Genomic DNA, 24303 nt, shown 5'->3' with positions numbered 1-24303 from the left:
ACGTGAGAATGAAGAAAAGGGCGAATGCATTACAACAGAATGAGAATGAGGACACCCCTCTAACCCTACGTTATGGAAAAGGTGAGTGTTGTTCATGATGTGCTCCTTTTGTAAAACCGTATTTTCACCTTTGAAATGTGTGTTTTTGACATTGATGGTGCATCTGCTTTTCTTTGTAGCACCTTTTATGGTTCACCTCCCTTCCAGGCTGCTATTTGATTCAAATGGGTTGGTGTGTTTTTTGATTTGTATTGTATGTTTTCCCTGCGCACTTACTACAAGAAGGAAGGCATTTCCCCCAACTTACAGAGTGCCTCAGTACTGTCCAGCAAAAACAGATAACATCCAGATAACATGAGTGTTGTTCTTTATACTTGACCCACTACATGCCAAACTCAAGAGTAACTGTCCAGTCTGTCCAGAAAAACCACAGTTTTGCTCATTACACATAAATAACATTGTTCATTTGAGCATGTGACTGAATAGTGTTTACTGTATGTTTGACTGGCTGCATGCTGAATTTCCACTTGTAGTTAAGGACTTTCAACTCTGAATACAAACAACTGTGTTGCTGTTTAACTAGTCGTCAAAGCAAAGTCCACGTCTGTGGAGTGAGCAGAGCACCGTCACTGCACGTCTGTGAGTACTCCTTTATTCTGCAGCTAAACAGACATGCACCGTACTGAATGTAGCTTTACGAGCAAAACGGCTGCAGCGATGGAGAGATGTCATTATGGAGTTTGAACAGCTTCATGAGATGTGCAGCAGCTGTATCTTGGTGCAGCATTTCCAGCTGGGATTACTGTGCTGTAGGCTGCACAGTAATCCAACGTGTCTGTTTTTGAAATGAAATGATTATTTTTCTCAGAACTGCATAGTGTGTAAAATATTGTGTTATTATTTCATCAACAAAAATGAAGCCAAAATCAAATAACTGAGAAACTTGTTATGGTGCTGGGTCCTTTACCCTCTTCTACCATTAACCTTTACTCTTGTATTTGTGTTTATTATTGTATGTTTCTGCTTAATTAGTTCTTTCTTCTGGTCATTTTGAGTGTTTTATTTTAGCTTTTCCCCTCACGCTTTTATGCTTGGTTTTAATTCTGTCTCCTTATATAACTAATTATTGCTAATTGTTTGAGTTAAGTCCCAGAGGCTCAGTCTTCCTGTCCTACTGTCTTCTGTGTGTTGTTAATTCTCTGTTTCCGTTGCTCTTTTTGTTACTTCCTGATTTATTTTGGTAGCTTCTGTCTCATTTGTCTTCTTGGATTAATTCCAGCAGCATCTCATTATTCTGGTTTCCCTCATGTGTACATTTACAGCCTCAGTCCTCCCTTTCTTCTCGTGTTGTAAAGTTATTTTGTTTGTATCTTTTCTGTCAGTCAAAAAATTTCGTTTGTTGTTCTCTTTTCACAGACTCAGAGTTTCGGGAACTTTGCATTCAGCCAAAACAAAGGTTTGTGTTTAGTTTACAACTGTCTGCTGGTGATGGTCTCATCTTATCTTATCTTATCTTATCTTATCTTATCTTATCTTATCTTATCTTATCTTATCTCTTCTCATCTCTTCTCTTCTCTTCTCTTCTCTTCTCTTCTCTTCTCTTCTCTTCTCTTCTCATCTCATCTCATCTCATCTCATCTCTTCTCTTCTCTTCTCTTCTCATCTTTAAATAAAATCCAAGTGAATAATGAACATGATGAACAGCTGCAGAGCTACAAGCTGAAATGTTGACAAACCCTGTTTGGTCTTTTTCTGGTCGTACTGCCGTGGACTTTGATAGCATGTTAAACGAGTCTCAGATGTAACTCTTTTTGATGTTATAGAGGTTGTCACACTTAACGATAATTCATTCATCAACTGGATTTGATAAGGACCTGGCTGCTACTTTCATTACTTTTCATCAAACGTTTTTTGAATTCTTCAACTGACCGTGCAGCAAAGATCCACCTGGTGCTCCTGCCCCACACAAATGTGTGACTGTGACTGTGCTGCTGTCCAAGCAGTCAAAGGTGGAGCTGTTGCTGAGGAAGGAGAGTCTACAGAGCCTGATGAACCAAGAGATAAAGCACAAACATGATATGGTCTCAACAAATTAACGTGACAAACGTTTCTTCCTGCGGTCTGGAGAAATATGAGATCATTCTGTTCTGACGTTTGCTGTTTCACAGTATTTGGCCCAGAGACTCATACAGTGTTCCTACAACTGGCAAAACAAAGCCAGGACCTGGTCACCATCATTAAACTGCTGCTTCATTGAAATATTTCATCCTGACCTGAAACCTTTCCAGGTTCTGTTTTGAGTGCCTGCCACATAGTTTGTGCCAGAAACCATTAACATAATCTATGAAATTCACAGGTAGTTCATCTGAGACCCCTGATTCTGCAGCACTGCTAAAGGTCCTCATGCCTTTGACCAAACACCAAGTAATTAGGGTTAAACCTCGTGCTCTGCCAACAGAAGCCATCGTAAACCTTGCTTGCAGTCACCTTTCATTTCTGTGCCACCTTGTGGAGCCCACTTATGAAGCAGTGCGTCCCTCTACAGAAAATATGCAGACGCTGCACTTCTGACTTCACTAAGCTGCACTCTGTCAAAAAGTACTTAGTAGCATCAGCACACTGTGCTTGAACTAGCTGTTGCTGGGAAACTGAAAAATGTTCAGTAATATTTAATCTGGTTCTGTACACAAAGACTTTATGCAGCGGGTTACAAGGAGTGGTTACTCTCAGCCCCACAAACAAGCGCACACACTGAGCGGCGTCCTGAGAAAAGGATAACACCGAAGCCAAAACGGATTCTTTGCTCCTGTCACAGATTGTTTTCACAGGCTGCCATGTTATCTTTACCTTTGAGTGATACAAATATATCTGTACAGTAATAACCTTTCTTGCTGCTTAAATGACTAGACAACAGACTGTTTACTGGTCTGCATTTTAACTGGCAACACCACCTTTCTTTATGGGGGGGGGGGGGGGGAATCCCAGGGACGTTTCGAATGGTGCTGAATACAAACCTTTTTGTCCAGTGTCCAGTATGGAGCTGTGTCCTTCTCCTTTAGGCCTGGAAAAAGAATGTGCAACTCTTTTTACCACTGACTCCCTCCACTTCCTGCATGAGCTGATTTCCACATTTGATGAGGAGGTGGACGAGGTAGGACAGCCAAAAAACCTCTTTGTGAATAAACGAAGGACTTGTTTGAGTCAGGGTGATTCTCTCTTCAGATTCTACAGCTGAGAGTGTCTAAAAAGGCCCAGCTGGATCTCACAGGTGATCTGCCAAGCTTCCTGGAAAGTACCAGACACATCAGGAGAGACCCAGACTGGAAGGTCCTTCCCGTCCCCTCAAGGCTCCAAAAGAGACATGTAGATATTGGAGACTTGGCACCCTGCGATACTGAGCACTTCATTAAAGCTCTTCTGTCACCAGCACAAGGCATACAGGTGCTACACAGGTGCAATAATGCAGAGCTAAAGGTGTAATGTTCACTGCTAACACTGGGTTTGCTCATGTCAGTGTGTTTTGTGTTGGTTTCAGCATTATCAAACTCACAATTCCAAAAAAGGTCAGACTTGTAAATACAAACAGCATGTAATGATTTGCTAATTTCATAAACCTGTTTTACTGACAACAGAACATGAAGTGTTTAAAACAACAGAATTTACCATCTGTAGGATCATAGTTGCTCAACAGTCCTTGGTCTTCTTTGGTCACACATTAGGTGTTTTACATTGGTGAAATTTATTTATTTGGTTGTTTCAAACAGGTGAATAAAATGGGGAGGAGTTAGCTGAACCAGAACCAACACCCTCGCTAGATTAGTTTCCTCTTAGACCGTTTAATCGAATGTCTGCCAACCAGTTTGAACACTGTTCACCTCCCAGCTGCACAGTCTGGGTTTGTTAAAAAACCGAATTCTTAATATTGATTTTTTATAATCATGTCTGACATCGTTACCTAAATTTATATATTAATGTTGTTTCTTCTGAGTCATTGCTGACTTTTTTCTTACAGAGCTCTTTTTGGTTTCTGCAGGTTGACTTTGATGATGGAAACTGCCCGACGTATTACAACCAGATCAGGGGCATTTACAATGTTTTTAAAGCAGTGCATAACCTGTTTCCCAGTAAGAGCTCTACTTCACCTTTATCTTCAGTTTACTCTGAGAGACACAGTCCGTACACTCTTAGTAAAAAGAAAGAACATTATATTGTCTTTACTCGTCTGCCTTCACATACATATGAGCTTGAGTGACAGCCAGGCTTAATCCATAGGGTTTAATATGATATCTTTCTACACTGAACTTCTAGAAGGTTTAGGAGTATATTTATGGGAATATGTTACCGTTCTTCCAAAAACACATTTGTGAGAAGGAGCAAATCTGAACGTGAAGTTTAGAGGTCTGTAGCTGCTGTCTTTGCAGAAAGTTGGTGACTTCTGCACACTATGGGCCACATGACCCGGGCTACCACTTTGTTTCTGTTGTTCTCGTCCACTCCTACTTTGATATAAGACTTGAATGTGGAATATTTAGCAGCAAGGAAATGTGTCCTTCATCCTCTCACTGTGCTGGAATTCCCTGAGCTCCTGAGAGTAACCCTTTGACTTTTTTACATTGAAGTTTTAACTTGTAAATCCGTAGAAAAATCCTTTAAAAAAGCTGTTTTTATTTTTACCATGTTTTCTCATAAGCTATTCCTCTGGCGTCCTTCGTCTGCAGATGTTCCACATGTATCTCAGGCTCCCGTGCTGATGCTGCGTCCCCGTGCGTGGAATATGGTGGAGCACAACATGATGGTAGTATTGAATTTTCATCAGTTTGTTACAGTGGTTGTTTTGTTGGAAGCAATCGAATGTGGTCTGAATACACAGACATAAGGGGCACAAATTCACTGAAATAACAGAAGTGGTACTAAGGATCATATACATGAAAGGACTGGTGAGGAAAACAACACGTGTGCTTTTCTGTGGTCAGGTGGAGGGGAAAGAAGCTCCTGGCCCGCTCTTTGACTTTGGGCTCCTCATGTTTCACTGTGGAAAGGCACTGTTCGAACACAAGAGTGGACCCTTTTTCTACCTGTCCAAAGTAACACACGTGCAAACCTACATATGTTCAAACATGCTGATGATTTCATTTATCTGGGTTTGCACTGTTATCCTTTGTTCTGTAGGTGGAGGGCTACATGGAGGCCAGACTCTGGAACAAAATATTTGTTTGGACACAGCAGAAGGTTTGCACTGTTTTTGGTCTTTATGTATAAACTTGTTTTTGTACTATGCCTTGTGTTTCTGGCTTGTAGCCGCTGTGCACTGGCCCTACAAGCACTGACAGCAGCCTAACACCGGCCTGCCACCTACCTTCCCTGTGCTCTCATGCACCTTGTAGAAGAGAGTTTAATGTGGAAGAAGTGGTTGATAAAGACTGACAAACAAAAGAGAAAAAAGATGGAGCTGAAAAGCTAAAAGCTCCTTTATCCTTTAACCTCAGGCCCTCTACAAGAGGCCGAGGTGAACTGAAGGCCATGTGCAGCATCTTCGGTGTTTCTGGGACTTCTCTGGACAGACACATGTCATTCCTGGGATCTACTGAACCCCAGGAACTGTGTACCAAGTATATATAACAGTTATATATAGGTATATAGAATTATGTTGAATCTGAAAACACATCAGATCTCAAAACGCAGGCTGTTAGTGCAACATACTCTTTGACTAACCAATGCACTCTCCTCTCCAGTAGCCTGGTGTAAACTGTCCAAAGCGTGATCCTTCTGTTCTTGTCCCAGTGTTACAGGGACATGCTAGCCAGGACAGTACCACAACAGTTAGAGCCTAAAGGGACTGGATGCATTGTTGACTGCTTCTATACGTATCTGACTGAATCCATGTCTCACATGTGTCTAGCTGGGTCTTCCTCTGGGCAGCATCAAGGCCACAGTGCTGATTGAAAATGTGTTAGCAGCCTTTGAGATGGAGGAGATTCTCTATGAGCTGCAAGAGCATTCAGCAGGACTCAACTGTGGCATCTGGGATTACTCAGCCTCCTTTGTCAATAAGTTTGGTGAGTTGAAAATTCTAGATTGTAGTCTGTGAAAAATCTGGACCCCACGCAGCGTTCAGGTGACTGTTTTCTGTTTCTTTTATTTAACACACAGAAATGTTTCTTTGTGGTTTGGCACCGAGGTCTTTTACAGGCAGTCAGCTTTGCATCTGACTCCACACTCTGAGGTCTCTAGTCTCAGGTCCCTGGCGTTACTAAAAGGAAGGAGACCTCGTTAGCACAACACCTGCCTCATCAGCCTTTCCTGCGCTGCCCCTTGAGCCCCCAGCACCACCCCTCCATGGCAGCAGAGCCAGAGACCACACCGCCTCACTGAGGCCGGGGCCGCATCCGGCCAAACCTAGACCCGTCAGTCAAAGGGCTGAGGGAACCGCCTAACCTCCTTTTTGGTCTTGGGATGGGGCAGGATCCAATGGCAGCCATGTCCTGCGCCTGTGGGCGCACCTGCACGCCTCACAAGTGGTAGCCCAAATGCCTGGGGCAGCTCCAGCACTGCAAACAACAGAGGGGCTAGCCAGCACTCTCAATTTCATTCATCCTTGTGAATGAACTTATGGACTTTTAAGTCTTATTGAGCTGCTCCACCAGCCCGTCACTCTGAGGATGGTAGCCGCTGGTCCGAACAGATTTAATGCCCCCTAATTTATACACCTCTTTTAGTGTGTGAGACATGAATGATGGGTGCTGGTCAGTCAGTATCTCTTTCAGGATGCCGGCCAGGAGATGAACTGAAACAGTGCCTGCAGCACACTCTTTGCAGAAATGGTGTGCAGTGGCAATGCTTCTGGATATCGCGTTAATAATACACCAGAGCTAATACAAAGTGATAGCCACTTGCACTCTGGTGATGGCCCGATTAAGTCCATACCTAAGCGTTTAAATGGGATCGCCCTTAATCGCAGTGAGTGCAAAGGCGTTTTTGCAATGGCCGGCTGGCTAACCAACTGACATTCGGGGGTGGATGTGGGAGTGGGAAAGAACGCCCCACTCTGCTCCTTCTGCCATGGCTGCCAGGTGGACAGCCAGGGTGAGCGCAGCCTCCAGGCTCGCTGACCAATGGCAGTGGAACCGGGCAGCCTCTCCACGAACTGCTTGACCTTTGCCAACACATGGGCCTCACCCTCTGATGGCTCAGGCTGCAGCCACCTCATCACATCATGCAATTTCCAGGCCCACGTGAATGGCCGGTCATCCCCCTTCATCTGGCTGGCCCAGAACCACCAGCAATGATCTTCCAGGCGATCCAGCACAGCCGGACAGATGTCCCAGAAGTTACCTCGTGAGGCTGGTGGCAGGCGGTGCCGTCTGGTCTTCCCCTGACAACAGCGGCAGCAGCCGCGGTGCACCACTCTGCTGCAGGCCACTGGCGCACCTCCCCTGTGGCCCAGAATGCCTTCAGGAAAACCTGTGGGTCATCACCTTTCCCCATCCAGTGCACAGTCACCTCCAGAGCAAGGGGGGGCAGCAACGGGGTCACCCTGACCATCCGCTCCAGCACCTGCATCTGCCCGTCAGCCTTTTTCCGCAGCTTGTGCAGCTGATCCTTCTGGGCAGCTGCCTGCTCGCGTTGCATGGCCACTATCTCTGCCAGCATCTGGGCCAGCAACTAAATCGGCTGCGCGGGCGGCGTGGCCTGAGGGTCGGACTGTGAAAAGTCTGGACACACAGAAATGTTTCTTTGTGGTTTGGCACGAGGCCTTTTCCAGACAGTCAGCTTTGCAGCTCTCTCGTCTCAGGTCCCCTGCACCACCCCTCCACTGCAGCAGAGCTAGAGACCACACCCCTGTCATTTTAGGTTTTTTCCTTCATTTCTGCACCAATTCTTGTGAAACCACAGACCTTCTACTGAAATTCAGCTGATTTCCATATTGATATTAAAGCCATAGTACTTCAGATAATATAATAATCTTGATATTATGTTTCCAATCTAAATCTGACTACAAAATAATATTTTAGATTTCCTTTTAGTCAATATTCCTGGGACTTAAGAGTTAAACCGCAGCCTAGCGGAAACTTTAGTAACTCTTAACAGTCCAGCAACTTTTCACAGTACATAAAGTGTACAACAAAGAACATGATCAAAAAGTCAAACTGAATTGAAGAAGTTCTCCAGGTCATCGACCAGCCTTCCTGTTGCCTGACCGCCATAAATACGTGAACATGGAGAAGCATTTTCTGCGCAGCTACATGGATCTGTTGGTTAAGACATGTCATCGGCGAGGAGCACTGGCCACTGGAGGCATGGCTGCCCTGCTGCTGCCTGAAGACCCACTCAGTGACACCTACAGGAGAGTGTTGGCTTCTGTCACAAGGTAGAAATATCTCCCATTAGATACTTGCATGCTCACAGCCTGAACATGCAGGCTTGTACATAGACTGTATGTGAAAAAGTGTTTTTCAGTTTCTAAATAAACGTGTTTATTATTTAGGGGAAAAAATCAATCCTACATGGCCCTGTGTAAAAAAAATTATCCCCCCCTGTGTTGTACAGAAGACTTGCCCCAGCTAAGGTCACTGTTCATGACTCCACCATAAGAAATAGCAAAACTGGCCTGCATGGCAGATTTCTAAAACGAAGACCACAGCTGAGCAAAAGGAACATAAAGGCTCGTCTCAGTTCAGGAAACATTCTGATGATCCCCAAGACTTCTGGGACGTCTGGGAACATACTCTGTGGACTGACGAGACAAAAGTTAACTTTTTGGTAGATGCGTGTCCCGTGACATCTGGCGTAACTGTAACAGAGCATTTCGGAAAAGGAACACCATAGCAACAGTAAAATATGGTGGTGGTGGTAGTATGATGGTCTGGGGCTGTGGCTTGCTGTGGTAAATGGAGCCATGAATTCTGCTGTCTACTAAAACATCCTGAAGGAGAAAGCCCGGCCATCTGTTTGTGATTTCAACTTAAAGTGCAGTTGGTCCTGCAGCAAGAGAATGGTCCACCTCTGAATGGCTCAAGGAAAACAAAATAAAGACTTTGGTGTGGCCTAGTCAAAGTCCTGACCTGAATCCAATTGATATGCTTAGGTTATATGACCTTAAACAGGTGGTTCATGTTTGAAAACCCTCACATGTGGCTGAAATACAACAATTTTATGAAGATGAGTGGGTCAGAATTCCTCCAATGCACTATGAAAGACTCATAGCCGGTGTTGGGGAGTAGCAGAATACATGTACCACCGTTACGTAGTTAAAATACAAACTATGAGTAACTGTATTCTGTTACAGTTACCGTTTAAAAAGGTGGTATTCAGAATACAGTTACTTCGTTGAAATAAAGGGATTACACGGCGGTCTTTTCCTGTTTCATATGTTCGGCTATGCCCTCTCTGTTTTCGGTTCCACGCTGGTGGAAACCCAAACAAAACACGCATTAAGAGGCTCTAATGTCTGTGACTCAATCTCGCCGCCCATGTCACCACTGCTTGCAGAAGCATAATGACGTGAAGAAATACGTTAAAGAATTATTCACAAAAATGATTTAATATGAAGGCAGAGTGTTACAGGCATCGCCCTAAAGCATGCAGCCTGATGGGCAGTGTAGTCCGTGCTGCAGGGAGAATGGACTGCCATACCCGTTATGTGTCTGTGAGCGAGGAGGGAGAGAAAGGAAAAGTACGAGCTGTCACCGAGCAGAAACGGGAGCTGGAAGCAAGTAAATATAATAATAACCACTGCAGCCAAGAAGAGAGCCTGACGAGCCCAGTTGTAAGTAAGCTATTAAGACTCGACTGTACGCTGTGTTCCTGTTTTCCTCTGAAACAATAAGCTCCATTGGAGCAGCCTTTCAACGCCTCTTTCTAAAACTTGACCCAGACAACAAAGTAAAGCTAGTTTTCGGCTACGAGCCCGACGTATTAGCCAGAGGTCCCTTTACTACGGTTCGGAGCCTTTATATACCTATTCACACAGGGACATGTAGGTTTGGACTTATCCCCTTAAAAATAAACACATAGTTCTTGCGTGTTATCTTTGTCTAATATTTAAATTTGTTTGATCCACACAGCGTCAGAAATATACATAAAGCATCAAAACTATATGCACCCCACTAATATTTGATTAGCAATGACAAATTACTCCTTGACTAGATGCTTGTTTTTAGCCATCAACAAGCTCCTGGCATTGTTTTTGCTAGATACCTGACCATTCTCCTTGGCAGAATTGGTAGAGTTTAAATGATTTGGTTTCCTGGTTTATAAGGATAAGCGTAGTCTACACATTTTCAGTAGTGTTGAAGTTGGGGCTTTGGGAAGGCCAATCCAGAAGTGTACAGTCCATTTCTAAAACTGCAGATTCCAGGATCATCAATTGAAACAATTGTACATAAAAATACATTTTGGGGTGTGTCCCCACTTTGCCAAGGTCTGAAAGAAGACCCAAACTGCCACCCTTATATGAGAGAAAATGTGTTAGGATGTTCAGGAACAACCCAGGAACCACCAAGCTTACCTAGAAATGAAACACCGGTGTCACTGAAACAACGAGGAGAAGAAGAAGTGGGTTAGCTTCACTAGGGTTAGGCTTAGCTTTCAAACCTAAGAATACTGCACCAGCTGCCAAGTATAGTGGCAGTACAGTCATGCTCTGAGACTGTTTTGCTGACAGTGGTACTGGTGGTACTGGGAGCCCACCATCAAAAGAGGATTTCACACCACCTCCTCCCACCACAACTCTTCATATTCATGAAGCAGATGTGAGGAAGCAGTTTAAGAGTCTGAATGCTCGGAAAGCTCCTGGCCCAGACGGCGTGTCTCCTGCCACCCTCAGACACTGTGCAAACGAGCTGGCCCCAGTGTTTTCTGGCATCTTCAACTCCTCACTGCAGGCATGTCATGTGCCTGCCTGCTTCAAGTCCTCCACCATAATCCCTGTCCCCAAGAAACCTAGGATCACTGGACTAAATGACTACAGACCCGTGGCTCTGACGTCTGTGGTCATGAAGTCATTTGAGCGCCTAGTTCTCTCCCATCTCAGGACCCTCACGGCCCCCCTCCTGGACCCCCTGCAGTTTGCATATAGAGCCAACAGGTCTGTAGACGACGCCATCAACATGGCCCTACACTTCATCCTGCAGCATCTGGACTCCCCAGGAACCTACGCCAGGATCCTGTTTGTGGACTTCAGCTCTGCCTTCAACACCATCCTTCCAGACCATCTCCGAGACAAGCTTTCCCAGATGAATGTGCCTGATCCCATCTGCCGGTGGATCACTGACTTCCTGACGGACAGGAAGCAGCATGTGAGGCTGGGAAAGAATGTCTCGGACTCCCGGACCATCAGCACCGGCTCCCCTCAGGGCTGTGTTCTTTCTCCTCTGCTCTTCTCCCTGTACACCAACTGCTGCACCTCCACCCACCAGTCTGTCAAGCTAATCAAGTTTGCAGATGACACCACCGTTATTGGACTCATCTCGGACGGGGATGAGTCTGCCTACAGGAGGGAGGTTGAACGTCTGGTGTCCTGGTGCAGCCACAACAACCTGGTGCTGAATGCCCAGAAGACAGTGGAGATTATTGTGGACTTCAGGAAGCACACAGCCCCCCCCCATCATCCTGACTGACACCCCCATCACCTCTGTGGACTCATTCCGCTTCCTGGGTACCACCATCACCCAGGACCTGAAGTGGGAGCCCACCATCACCTCCGTCATCAAGAAAGCCCAGCAGAGGATGTACTTCCTGAGGCAGCTGAAGAAATTCAACCTGCCAACACGGACGATGATGCAGTTCTACACTGCAATCATCGAGTCCATCCTCACCTCCTCCATCACCGTGTGGTACGCTGGAGCCACTATCAGGGACAAACAGAGACTGCAGCGTGTTGTGCGCTCTGCTGAGAAGGTGATTGGCTGCAGACTCCCATCTTTGCAGGACCTGTACACCTCCAGGACACTGCGGCGTGCAGCTCGGATCTCAGCTGACCCTTCTCACCCTGGACACAGTCTGTTTGACCCGCTCCCCTCAGGCAGGAGGCTCCGGTCCATTCGCACCAGAACCTCTCGCCATAAGAACAGTTTCTTCCCCTCTGCTGTTGGACACATGAACAATAACCGTATGACTGTTCCCACCACTAACACATGACCCTACGCTGTGTCACTGCATCATTCCATGTTTGGCACTGATCACCACCTGCACTCATGTATATATCTTTCTACGTAGCACTTTTAATTCTTATTCTTACTTTTATTTTTCCATGTCTATTTAAGTGCTATTTATGACACTATGTTTGCACTGAAGCACCGCAGCAATTTCCTAATGTTGTAAACCTGCTCAACATTTGGCAATAAACCCCTTTCTGATTCTGATTCTGATTCTGATTCTGGTGCACAGGGGATAGAATAATGAATAAAACAGTTTTCACTCTGAATTCTTCCATTTCACCTTAATCCAACAGCTGACAGTCAAAACCTGGAAATAACCGGGTGGTCCAATAGAACAACTTACTCATCTACACATCAGAACTGTGATGGGAACGGACAAAGCAGGCTAACATTAAGTTTGTGGAATGGCCTTCCCAATGCACCCACCTAGGCCTCATTGAAAATTTATGAACTATGCTTATTAGTCATATATGAAGCTAGAAATACACCAGAAGCTTGTGGATGGCTGCCAAAAGCTTCTGTTGAAGTACAACTTGCTAAAGCACATTTAAACAAATATTAATGGAAATCTATGAATACTTTTAACCCTGTATGTACTTCTGACACTCTGAGCCTCTGTGGATTTCTTTCAGTAGATGTCAGCAGGGTTGGGTCTGTCATGCTTGGTGCTGTGGCAGGCAGGATGCAGAGGGATGAACTTAAAGAAGCAGCTTTATTGTGCTGTGCAAAAGACACTCAAAAAATAAACTCACGAAAAACAAACTAGAAACTGGAAACTAAAAACTAAAACTTGGAACAGGGAGCCATGAGGGGAAACCAGAAACATGGAGAAACTCACAGCACATGGGTGTGGGAAGTGGAAAACACAGGGCGTAAATAGACAGAGAAGTAGCTGTCAGTGGCAGTGTCATGGTTGGTGGTCGACCACGTGGCCAACGGTACTTCACAGGGGCCCGGCAGAGGTGACGAACCTTCTCAGGGGGTTCACCCATCCAGCTCTGGTTTCTCTGGTCAGGCCTGCACAGGACTTGCAACAGGCTCCGGTGATGGGTGTCCCTCATGCTCAGGCAGCGAGGGACCGCCTGCCTTGACCTCTGCAGCAGGTGGTGGCATGAAGGCTGCAGGGGGCTGGACAGGCTCGGCTGATTCTCCAGCTGGCAAGGCTTTGGTCAGTGGTTGTTCATCGATGGGCATGCCACTTTGCATATTAATGACCCATCGTTCCTTCAGTGGGCTGGTTTCAGTCATTGTGCAAAAGTACTGTTTATAAGATTGAAACCTGCAGTCAGCTGAGACTGAAGACGTCACTTGGATGAGTGATGAAACACTTCTCCCACTGAAAACGTCCAGATGAACAGAATCAACCTTTTGGGATAAACATACAACATAAATACACAAGAGGGTGATGAGGGAGGAGGAAGAAGAAACATATGGGGAACACAGCTGAGGCAAATACACATAATGGCAAGAGAGGAGGAAAACTGAACACACTGAACATAGGATGTGACACTGTCAAACAAACAGGAAACACTAAGACACATTAAAAATACCAGTCAACATATACTGGTCAAATACACAGCTAGACACAGGCTGGGAGGAAGGAGCAGCCAGAAAAATCCACCCGACCTGTTCCAGACCCTGACAAGACCTCGACTTCTCCTTTGATTATGTACTGTAGTTAAGGTCTTCAAGTCCTCACAACCTTCTGAAATCACCTTGATGCAAACTCAACCACTCAAGTAAGGAAATCTCAGAAAGTCGATCCCATTTTAATCCCCAGTGGATTAAAATCCCAGTCATTTCATATCCAACGAACAGAGCCCACTTTGTGATTTCCTTACCTGGATAATTGCATGCATCAACTGAAATTGTAAAAGTCCCCTGGATGACTGACAGATGTTTCTCCCACAGAAAATAATACTTCCAGATGAACAGAATCAACTTCCTGGGATTCTGAAATTGTTCCAGAATTTGTAGATGGTGTTTTTTTATAGATTGGTGAACCTACCCCCATCTTTACTTCTTTACTTCTCCAGTACGTGCCATGTTACTGACATGTTGCCAGTTAGCCTGTGACTAAAATATGGGTTTCTGAGATTAGCAAATAGCATTTTATTTTTATTTACATTTTACAGTGTGTGTTTGTGTGTCAGTGTGCGTGGATAAGTGTGTGTGTATAACGTCTGTATTTGGTATATGTGCATTTTATTAAACTCAAGAAATGTTCATTATTGTTTTCCCCACAGGGTATAGCATATGAAAATATGACAATACATACAATCTGAATACATATTCAGTGATGTCCGCTGATCCAGTTGTGTTTTTCCACCTTTCAGGTTGAAGTTATTAGAGATTACTGCAGGTGTGGATGGTTTCATGGTATATGACCTAAATTTGGTTGAGCCCATGCAGAAAGTGAGCGCTGACACATATAAAGCTTTATATGCATATAAAGTTACAGTGATTGGCAAATGTGAAAGTGTGTGGCAATTCTTCATCTTTTCCAGCTCTTCAAGGGCCACACCGAAGGAGATAACCAGCTTGACCAGCTCCGAAATGACGTGACTGTATTTCCTGAAGACTTGCTATCCATGCCTTCAGTTAGTGGTTGCTCTTAGTGAACTGCAGAACACACCTCAAACTTTTAACAGTAATATTACAGTTAGCATTACATTTAATTGATTGAAATACATCAGATTTTAGTGTGGGTAGGAAGACTTCATCCAACAGGAAGAGGGAGGCTTTCACATCTAGATGATGTTAGGCATGAGTGAAAACATCCTCTATACCAGATGCATACGATATAGTTTTCTGTCCACAGAATAACCACTTTGCCTCATTTATTTTAGATGATGAATCAAACATTGTGTTCTTTTCCTAAAGATATTTAATTAGAATTATATATATAATATAATATATAAAACGTTTTGGTGTGCTGTATTCTTCGTAGGGAGGAGTCACGCTTAATGGTTTGAAGTATAACATTGCAGTTGGTGTGCTCTTTATTAATGCTTGGCTATCAGGTTTGTACTTTTATATTATCCATGGAAAAATGCTTAATGCACTAAATGCTATATACATGTATGTTGATACCATTTTGTGTTTCTAAGGTAAAGGCCACTTCTTCTACAAAGGCCAGGTTGAAGATTCTGCCACAGCAGAAATTTCTAGATCGCAGGTGAGTTCTCAAAGCGAGCACCACAGAGCATATGTTGCTGAGATTCATGTAGAGCTTGATCTACACCCACAAGTAATTAGTATTTAGCATATATTTAAATGTTTTTGACAATGTTGTTTGGGAAACAAGCACATTTCTTTTTTAAATTTGCTCTAATAGATACATATTTAACACAGTGACTAAGATGCACCCTGTAATTTGTTTGTTTGTTTGTTTTTGTTTTTCATTCAGTGTCATGTGGCATGCTTCTTTCTCCTTTTAGCAGCATTTTTTTTAAAGTATCACTGAATAGGTTTTGCTTGTGGGTTAATTACTTCATGTAGTCAGTGTTGGGAAGGTCACTTGTAAAAAAGTAGTTTGTAACATATTCCATGAAGTTACTTAATGTGAGTAATGTGTTCTGAATACTTTGGATTACTTCATATATTGCCTTTTACAGCTACATGAATGTACTATTGCTGTGTGACTTATTACTGTTACTGAAGGCTACCTGCAACCAAGCTAACATTGTTAGCTGAGGTTAGTTCATCGACTGCAGACTGTTAGACTTGGTGGAGTAACAGTAGGTGGACATTAGGTAAGGCTGCACTTTTTGCAGCGATCTCATACAGAAAACTGTTTCTGTATCAGTAATATGTTTTCTTTCTGTCTGCTTTCAGAACTGCACATGATTATTTGCAGCTAGCAGGTTGTAATGCTGCCTTCATTAATAGTAATAAATCACACAGCAGTAGTACATCCAAGATACCGAAGTGGCACGTAACCCAGGTAGTTACCACAACTAAAACAAGCTAGCTGCAGTAGGCTAATGTTAGTTTTTTTTAAAAAGAACGTACTTCCAGATGTTTCTTCAGGTTGGAGTCTTTTGACGCTGAGAGCAGCTTGGTTGCTGGCAAACAGAGTTTGCATTGCACGGTCAGATTTCATCCCTTTCTTCTTTAAATGTGAAGTGTGTCGGAATTTCCAAGTAAGAAATGCATTGCTGCCCGTGCACTGCTGGCTCTGTTGTGCTGGACATTGTTCTGGTGTTCCCCAGGGTTCTGTACTGGGCCCCAAACTATTTCTTATTTATAAAAATACATTTGTAAAGTATCTGATATATTAAAACTGGTTTTATTTTCAGATGACACAAATAGTTTTGTTCTGGGGTAATCTAATGGAACTGCTGGGTATAGTTTGACAGGAACAAACTATGTAAAACCAAAATGATGTTATTTGTAAATCCTCAATTAAAGTCAAAGTGCAGATTGATCTAGATTGTGTGGAAACTGAAAGACTTCATGAACATAAGGGTCTTGGTGTAATACTGGATACAAAATAAGCTGGAAATCTCATATAAAACATGTACAGAACAAAGTTTCAAGAAGCATTTCAATATTGAGTAAAGCAAAACACATTCTGGACCACAAATCACTCCACAGTCTTCACACTCACCGTTCACTGATTTCACCGTATTTGAATTACTGGGCACTCAGGTCTGGGTGGAAGTTTTTCTCAAATTTCAGCCTGTAAGATTCTGGCACTCATTAGTTGTTTTAAAGAGCAAATGTTCTTTGGCCAGTTTTTAGAAGGGCTGATTGAGAGGTGGAAAGACTGTCGCATACAGCTGCTCCATCTTCATCTCTTACACATGAATGCCTTTGACCTCAAACTGCTCCTGTTAACTCCACCTCCTTTATGCACACAGCTGTGGCTCCACTGTAGATGTACCTGTTTGAGGACGGAGATTTAGGCAGTGGGGCAAGATTACCAGCAACAGCACCCAGTTGAATTCCCTCTACAGGAGCTTGCTTACCAAACAACACCTTTCATCCAGCTTTGTGCACAGAGCTCCTTCAGCTATTTTATTCTTGACATTTAAGGATACAGGCACATGAAGTTTGTTAAGTGTGTAAGATTATCTTCCTATCAAACTTAAACTCCATCTACTCTAGTGTCCCCTGGGCTAGGGGTAACCTAGTCCTACTATGAAATGTAACTCCCCACTCTCAAGTAAAGGACAGCAATGCAGAAAAATTCAGGATGCCAGACAGCAGTGTGTTTGCTTCAGAGGTGAGCAATGCCAAAACAACAAAGATTTGAATAACAAATCTTCAAGGTCCATAAGCAATAACCAAGAAAAGAAAATCAACAAAAAACACTTCTCACTGCTACTAATCTGCTGCCAGCTGTTCTGTATGTACTGTGGATACGTATTTACAAACATTATTTAACTGCTGCCTCTGTGTTGGGTGCAGAGATGCAAAGTGGCTGTCAGCTGGAGGTTAACAGACCGCAGTCCATCCAATCATGCAATCCACATCTACCAACTTCCACCCAATAGAAGTGGAAGCTAATCCGCCGTCTCCACCTGTGTCACAGCATACACATAGACATGCACTCGTTCACACCATGGAAGAGGGGAAACTGCGTGCACCTCCACACACTCTGTCAGTGCGCCCCAGGGCAGCTGTGGCTACAATGTAGCTGCCATCACCAGGGTGTGAATGTGTGGATGTGTAAAGCGCTTTGGGGTCCTTAGGGACTAAGTAAAGCGCTATACAAATGCAGGCCATTTACCATTTAATGGGAGGAGCCAACTTAACATGAGCCGTGATCATAGATCATAAGACCATGTTTTGCTTTGTGTCTTTGTCAGGTGTGGCAGTGGGTCCGTCATCAGACCCGGCTGGAGGACGATGGCAGGGTGGTGAGCAGGCAGCTGGTGACTGACCTCATCAAGGAGCTCATCATGGACCTCAGTCCCCACTGTGGCTCTGTTAGGTAAGCAAATGCACCCTCTTTGAAGAGGATATGGTAGGTGAGTGGTTCCAGTGACATCCTTCATTGAAGAATACAATATATATGTTTAATGCCTTCTTAATGTAAATAATAATTAATTTTTAATTGACTGATGAATCCTGTGTCCCAGGATATTTGCACCAACTTTTTTGATTAAATGAGAGTTTTCACCATAATCTCAGCATGGAGAAGATTTGTCAAATTATGCTACTAATGCTTTTAAATGTCACAGAAAATGTGGAAAAAATGGAAAAGTGACAGATTTTTTTGGGATACCTTTCTATTGCTTCTTTTACTGCAGAAAGATTTAATGAAACCCGAGTTTGTCTTAGTCGCATGATTTCTTTTTTCTGTCATCCAATAATTTTTGTTGAGCCATAATCAACAAATATGCAGTTTGTTTCAAGAGTGTTGGTCAGGGCTGTGCAGAGATGTTTGAAGGGGGGTGCTCAAAGTTAAAAGGGGCACATAGAACCAGGCTGAATAACAACAAACCACATTCATCAGGACTCTAATATGGAACTGCATCACAGAGTCATCAGGTGGGGGCAATGCAAAGCAAACGTAGCCCATGTTTACCTGCTGGGGTGCAATGTTGCTGCTGCTCCTGCGGCTGATAGTGCTGCAGGGCAGGGTTATGTTGATCTGAGACTGTAGACATTAAAAAGTCCACAGGAGAGATGGTAGCTGATTAAGGAAGTGTTATAAAATAATAATAAAATGTAAAGATTGGTGTCAGCACTTTGAACCATAAGGCAACAGATTGAAAAACTGTGAGAAATAAAGTGAAACTGGAATATTAGTAGGGCAAAGGAAAGAGGTGGCCATAGTAGGGTAAGAATGTAACAAAAAATACATGCACATAGAACACACACAACACATACAGTATTCTCCAGAATACTGTATATACTATGGCCACAAGTTTGCATCCTGGTGCTCTGACATCAAGAGTGGGCATTGGTTAATAGTCATCAGGTCATCATGTGACTGATGCAAGCCAGGTCCTTTTATTTAGCTAAACTGTGATTAATTAGTTAAATGTTATTGTTGAGGTGCACTCCGAAATAAAGTAAAAAAGAAAAATGCTTGAAGAAAAAGGCACATGGAGCACCCATGTTCTTTTGATCCTCTTTTGCTAAAATTTGTTATATATATATATATATATATATATATATATATATAAAAACACCCAGCACGCCCCTGCGGGCGGTTTATCCTTCAAGCTCGGTCCTCTACCAGAGGCCTGGGAGCTTGAGGGTCCTGCGCAGTATCTTAGCTGTTCCCAGGACTGCGCTCTTCTGGACAGAGATCTCCGATGTTTTTCCTGGGATCTGCTGGAGCCACTCGCCTAGCTTGGGAATCACCGCACCTAGTGCTCCGATTACCACGGGGACCACCGTTACCTTCACCCTCCACATCCTCTCGAGCTCTTCTCTGAGCCCTTGGTATTTCTCCAGCTTCTCGTGTTCCTTCTTCCTGATATTGCTGTCATTCGGAACCGCTACATCGATCACTACGGCCGTCTTCTTCTGTTTGTCTACCACCACTATGTCCGGTTGGTTAGCCACCACCATTTTGTCCGTCTGTATCTGGAAGTCCCACAGGATCTTAGCTCGGTCATTCTCCACCACCCTTGGGGACGTCTCCCATTTTGACCTCGGGACTTCCAGGTTATACTCGGCACAGATGTTCCTGTACACTATGCCGGCCACTTGGTTATGGCGTTCCATGTATGCCTTGCCTGCTAGCATCTTGCACCCTGCTGTTATGTGCTGGATTGTCTCTGGGGCATCTTTACACAGCCTGTACCTGGGGTCTTGCCTGGTGTGATAGACCCCAGCCTCTATGGATCTTGTGCTCAGAGCTTGTTCTTGTGCTGCCATGATTAGTGCCTCTGTGCTGTCTTTCAGTCCAGCTTTGTCCAGCCACTGGTAGGATTTCTGGATATCAGCCACCTCCTCTATCTGCCGGTGGTACATACCGTGCAGGGGCCTGTCCTTCCATGATGGTTCCTCGTCTCCCTCCTCTTTCTTGGGTTTCTGCTGCCTGAGGTATTCACTGAGCACTCGGTCAGTTGGGGCCATCTTCCCAATGTATTCTTGGATGTTCCTTGTCTCATCCTGGACTGTGGTGCTGACACTCACCAGTCCCCGGCCCCCTTCCTTCCGCTTAGCGTACAGCCTCAGGGTGCTGGACTTGGGGTGAAACCCTCCATGCATGGTAAGGAGCATCCTTGTCTTAATGTCAGTGGCTTCTATCTCCTCCTTTGGCCAGCCTATTACCCCAGCAGGGTACCTGATCACGGGCAGGGCGTACGTGTTGATGGCCCGGATCTTGTTCTTACCGTTCAGCTGACAATATATATATATATATATATTAGGGGTGTAGCGATACACAAAATTCACAGTTCGGTTCGATACTTTTTCTTTTTGTTTTTTTTTTTCCTTTTTTGTGTCCCGTTTGGATCTTTAGCCATCAGAATTGTTGTCTTAAGGCCAAGAAAGATGCCAAGCGGATTTATTTTACGATATTTTTTGATATTTTTTTGATACAAAAAAATGTTCATGCCTTTTTAATTTGTCATTTATTAAAATTATAAATATATATTTTAACTCAAAAGTACAGTTTTTAAATGTAATGTTGCTGAAACAACAAAGTAATAAAATAATAAATCTATCTGATGGAGAAATCCCTCATCTTTGGAAAAGAGAGTTTATTACAGAGAAATGGCTCTTTCAAAATAAAAGCTCTACTATACGCTTCTTCTGGGCTATATTCTCAGCAGCATATTAAACATATCAGGTCCCCATAAGGAGAATCCTGTGCTAACGGCTGTCTAAATCACTCGGGTAAAGTTTGTAGCATGCGTGCTTGTTGTTTTTGTCTGCTTCCACTTGTCTTTGCACTAGGATGCTGTCGGAGTAAATGTGCAGTCATATTCGTTGTGTTCCCACTAGTGCTGTCAGCGTTAATCTGAAATGACGTTAACGCCACAACACGGCAAATCTCCGTTAACGAGCTACCGCGGATCGCCCCGTGCGTGGGGCTGGACGGCATCAACATGTTCAAGTTCAAGTTCAAATTTTATTCGCCACATGCAGTGGCATTTTAGATTAGTTGCAATGGGAAAGTACAAGAGGAAAAAAAGAGACCTCTACTCATGCTGGGCTACAGGAGGACAGCATGAGAACAGGAAACAAAAAAACTCCTCTGCACAGAAAGCACATAAATGTCCACAGCACAACATTATAGAGCATGTGACCAGCAACAGAGGTGGGTAGGGGATGAGGAGTAACCCCAGGCAACACAGCAGCCATCCTGCCTGCGCCGACTCTCCAGCGCGGGCCCAGACCCGCCTCGTGTTCCCAGGAGGCAACAAGCATCGAAGGCATTGGAAGGGGAGGGGGGATGAGTGAGTGCTTATCAGTGTAAGTGTATATGTGTGTGCGTGTGTTCCGCGAGCGGGGAATTATATATATATATATATATAAACACCCAGCACGCCCCTGCGGGCGGTTTATCCTTCAAGCTCGGTCCTCTACCAGAGGCCTGGGAGCTTGAGGGTCCTGCGCAGTATCTTAGCTGTTCCCAGGACTGCGCTCTTCTGGACAGAGATCTCCGATGTTGTTCCCGGGATCTGCTGGAGCCACTCGCCTAGCTTGGGAGTCACCGCACCTAGTGCTCCGATTACCACGGGGACCACCGTTACCTTCACCCTCCACATCCTCTCGAGCTCTTCTCTGAGCCCTTGGTATTTCTCCAGCTTCTCGTGTTCCTTCTTCCTGATATTGCTGTCATTCGGAACCGCTACATCGATCACTACGGCCGTCTTCTTCTGTTTGTCTACCACCACTATGTCCGGTTGGTTAGCCACCACCATTTTGTCCGTCTGTATCTGGAAGTCCCACAGGATCTTAGCTCGGTCATTCTCCACCACCCTTGGGGGCATCTCCCATTTTGACCTCAGGACTTCCAGGTTATACTCGGCACAGATGTTCCTGTATATATATATATATCTATATATATATATATCTGTCAAGATCTCTGTCTAAATAAATACATTTGGGTAAATTCCCAGTTGATTAAACATGCAACTATTTTTCAGTGTATTGATTGCACATTTTATTGTGCAACAGCTTTTGCACGACAAAACTCGATGGGTCAGTTGAGCTGTGCACCAGCTGTATAAGCACTGACAGCAGCCCATTGGTTAATTTTCAAATTCATGATGCATGTATAACCTTTTAGAGTTTTCACTGAAACACCACATCCATGACACCTATAATTTCTGAACATCCTTAATTTGCTTATGATGCAAACTCACCTTTTAGTTTTTGTTTTGTTTTGTTTTTGTTTGCTTTTTTGCAGTTACTTTGACACATACCACCTTCCTAAGCATTGTTGTAGACCACGTACACCCTTTCATGGAAACAGTTCCAATAGTCCATTTGGCTTAGGAAGGTTCTTAACTGAGAGACACGACCTGAAAGTATCTGTGTGGCGATCATGATTAAAGTTCCAATTCTCCAAATACTAAGGAAAGGAGCTTCAGTGCTTATTGCCTCCCTTGGCATAGGATGCACTAGACCAGGGGTGGGCAACTCCAGGCCTCGAGGGCCGGTGTCCCTGCAGGTTTTAGATGTGTCCTTGATCCAACACAGCTGATTTAAATGGCTAAATGACCTCCTCAACATGTCTTGAAGTTCTCCAGAGGCCTGGTAATGAACTAATCATGCGATTCAGGTGTGTTGACCCAGGGTGAGATCGAAAACCTGCAGGTTTTGGTTTTCCTAAACGTGCATGTTATAGCATATGTAAGATGATGTTTTCTTTTTCTTTTCTCGCTCTGATAAAATAGGGCGGCAGAGCAGGTCACCTAGCAGGTTGGTGGTTCGTTCCCCATCTGCATGCCAAATATCCTCGCACAAGACGCTAACACCAAGTTGCTCTCCGATGCATCCACCAGAATATGGATGTGTGTCAATTATAGACAGAAAACACTTATACAAGTGCACTGAAAATGTCTGAATCTGTGAGTGGGTGTTTGATGCAAGTTGTGTGCTCAGAGCAGCAAAGCACTATATAAAAACCAACCCATTTACCATTTATCGTTGCAAGATAGCTGCAACATTTCTGCCAGAGGGCAGTCTGAATAAGCTATTTTCAGGATTTTATCTTTCTTTTTCAGACAGAGGTTACACACAGCAGCAAACATGTTCCAGGAGGTGATCGCAAAGAGACATTTTCCAGACTTCATCACTACCTACCTGAACCAGGACCACACCTTCCTCAGCTCCCAGAACGCTGAACCCATGCAAGCTCTGGACAAAGACCTGAGGCGATCGAAACTGTGAAGCTGTGGCACTATATACCTCTGTGTGTGCTGGGGGGGATAGACACATCTGACAGCTCAGATATTTAAACCCTACTTGAGACTGTCCTTTAATGGATCACTGAACCACTATTACCAGATGTTTCAGGTCAAACCATTATGAGCTATCGAGGTCATCAGATGCAAGATGTGAGTGGGGGTTGAGGCACCTGGGAAGGGATCTCAGAGCTGTAGTGTAGGTGGCACATGGTGTTATAAGCCCCCCTCTGTTTAAAGATGGCTGTTCATTAGGTTATCTAAGTTCTTTTGTTTATTAGATTCCCCTTGTGCTTTCAGCCCCTGTGGTAAGTCTCCTTTGTCCTTTATGTGTTTCATGTCTGCATGTCTTGTGTTGTCAAGTTCATGTTGTCGTGTCTGCGTCTCATTATGTTTCCTGTTTTATTTTGAAGAGGTCCTGTGTTCCTGTGTTCGATGTGTTTAGTTTTACGTTTCTCCTGTAACGTCGGTATGTGCATCTGTGTCAGCTGTTTCCCCATGTGTTCCCACTTCCCTCATTATCTTCCTGTGTGTATTTAGTCCGTGTGTTTTCAGGCTTTCCTTGTCTGATCGTCTGCAGTTTTTCCAGGCCATTCATGCTTCCATACCACATTGCAATGTTTAGAGCTTTTCTTGTCTGTTTTTCTATTCAGCGGGGTTTTTCATGGTTCATGTTTCCTTTCTAGTTTACCCAGTTTAGGACATTGTTTAGTTTTGCATTGTGTTCACCATTTTATTTTTGTACCTTTTCCTGCCTCAATAAAAAGCTCATCTTCAGTTAAAGTTGAGTTGTGGTATGACCTCACCTGGGTCCACTC

At 44.1% G+C, this 24303-nt stretch overlaps 1 protein-coding gene across 4 annotated transcripts; it reads left to right on the top strand.

Annotated features, from left to right (window-relative positions):
* Positions 1–24268, top strand: ugl (ureidoglycolate lyase). Of its 4 annotated transcripts, XM_086261467.1 has the most exons (18): positions 1–81; positions 180–228; positions 534–639; positions 1417–1456; positions 3027–3151; positions 3223–3441; positions 4034–4124; positions 4719–4795; positions 4974–5084; positions 5170–5229; positions 5900–6056; positions 8170–8368; positions 14495–14573; positions 14666–14758; positions 15109–15181; positions 15269–15336; positions 17975–18099; positions 23306–24268. In XM_086261467.1, the coding sequence occupies exons 5-18, from the start codon at positions 3035–3037 to the stop codon at positions 23469–23471; spliced, it is 1635 nt and encodes a 544-aa protein (XP_086117593.1). In that variant the 5' UTR covers positions 1–81; positions 180–228; positions 534–639; positions 1417–1456; positions 3027–3034; the 3' UTR covers positions 23472–24268. The 4 variants fall into 4 exon arrangements, with proteins under 4 accessions (XP_086117593.1, XP_086117597.1, XP_086117607.1 ...); XM_086261471.1 differs by lacking the exons at positions 1–81; positions 180–228; positions 534–639 and adding an exon at positions 653–877; XM_086261459.1 differs by lacking the exons at positions 1–81; positions 180–228; positions 534–639; positions 1417–1456 and having other exon boundaries at positions 1659–3151.
* Positions 24269–24303: the final 35 nt, after the last annotated feature.

Source organism: Aulonocara sp. 'chitande type north' Nkhata Bay, linkage group LG2 (genome assembly GCF_057382095.1).
Source record: "Aulonocara sp. 'chitande type north' Nkhata Bay isolate Kocher_YH1m ecotype deep benthic linkage group LG2, A_spYH_male_GT1.1, whole genome shotgun sequence".
NCBI lineage: Eukaryota > Metazoa > Chordata > Actinopteri > Cichliformes > Cichlidae > Aulonocara > Aulonocara sp. 'chitande type north' Nkhata Bay.
The sequence above is the reverse complement of the archived record's forward strand: the minus strand, read 5'-3'. Positions and strand labels throughout refer to the sequence as shown.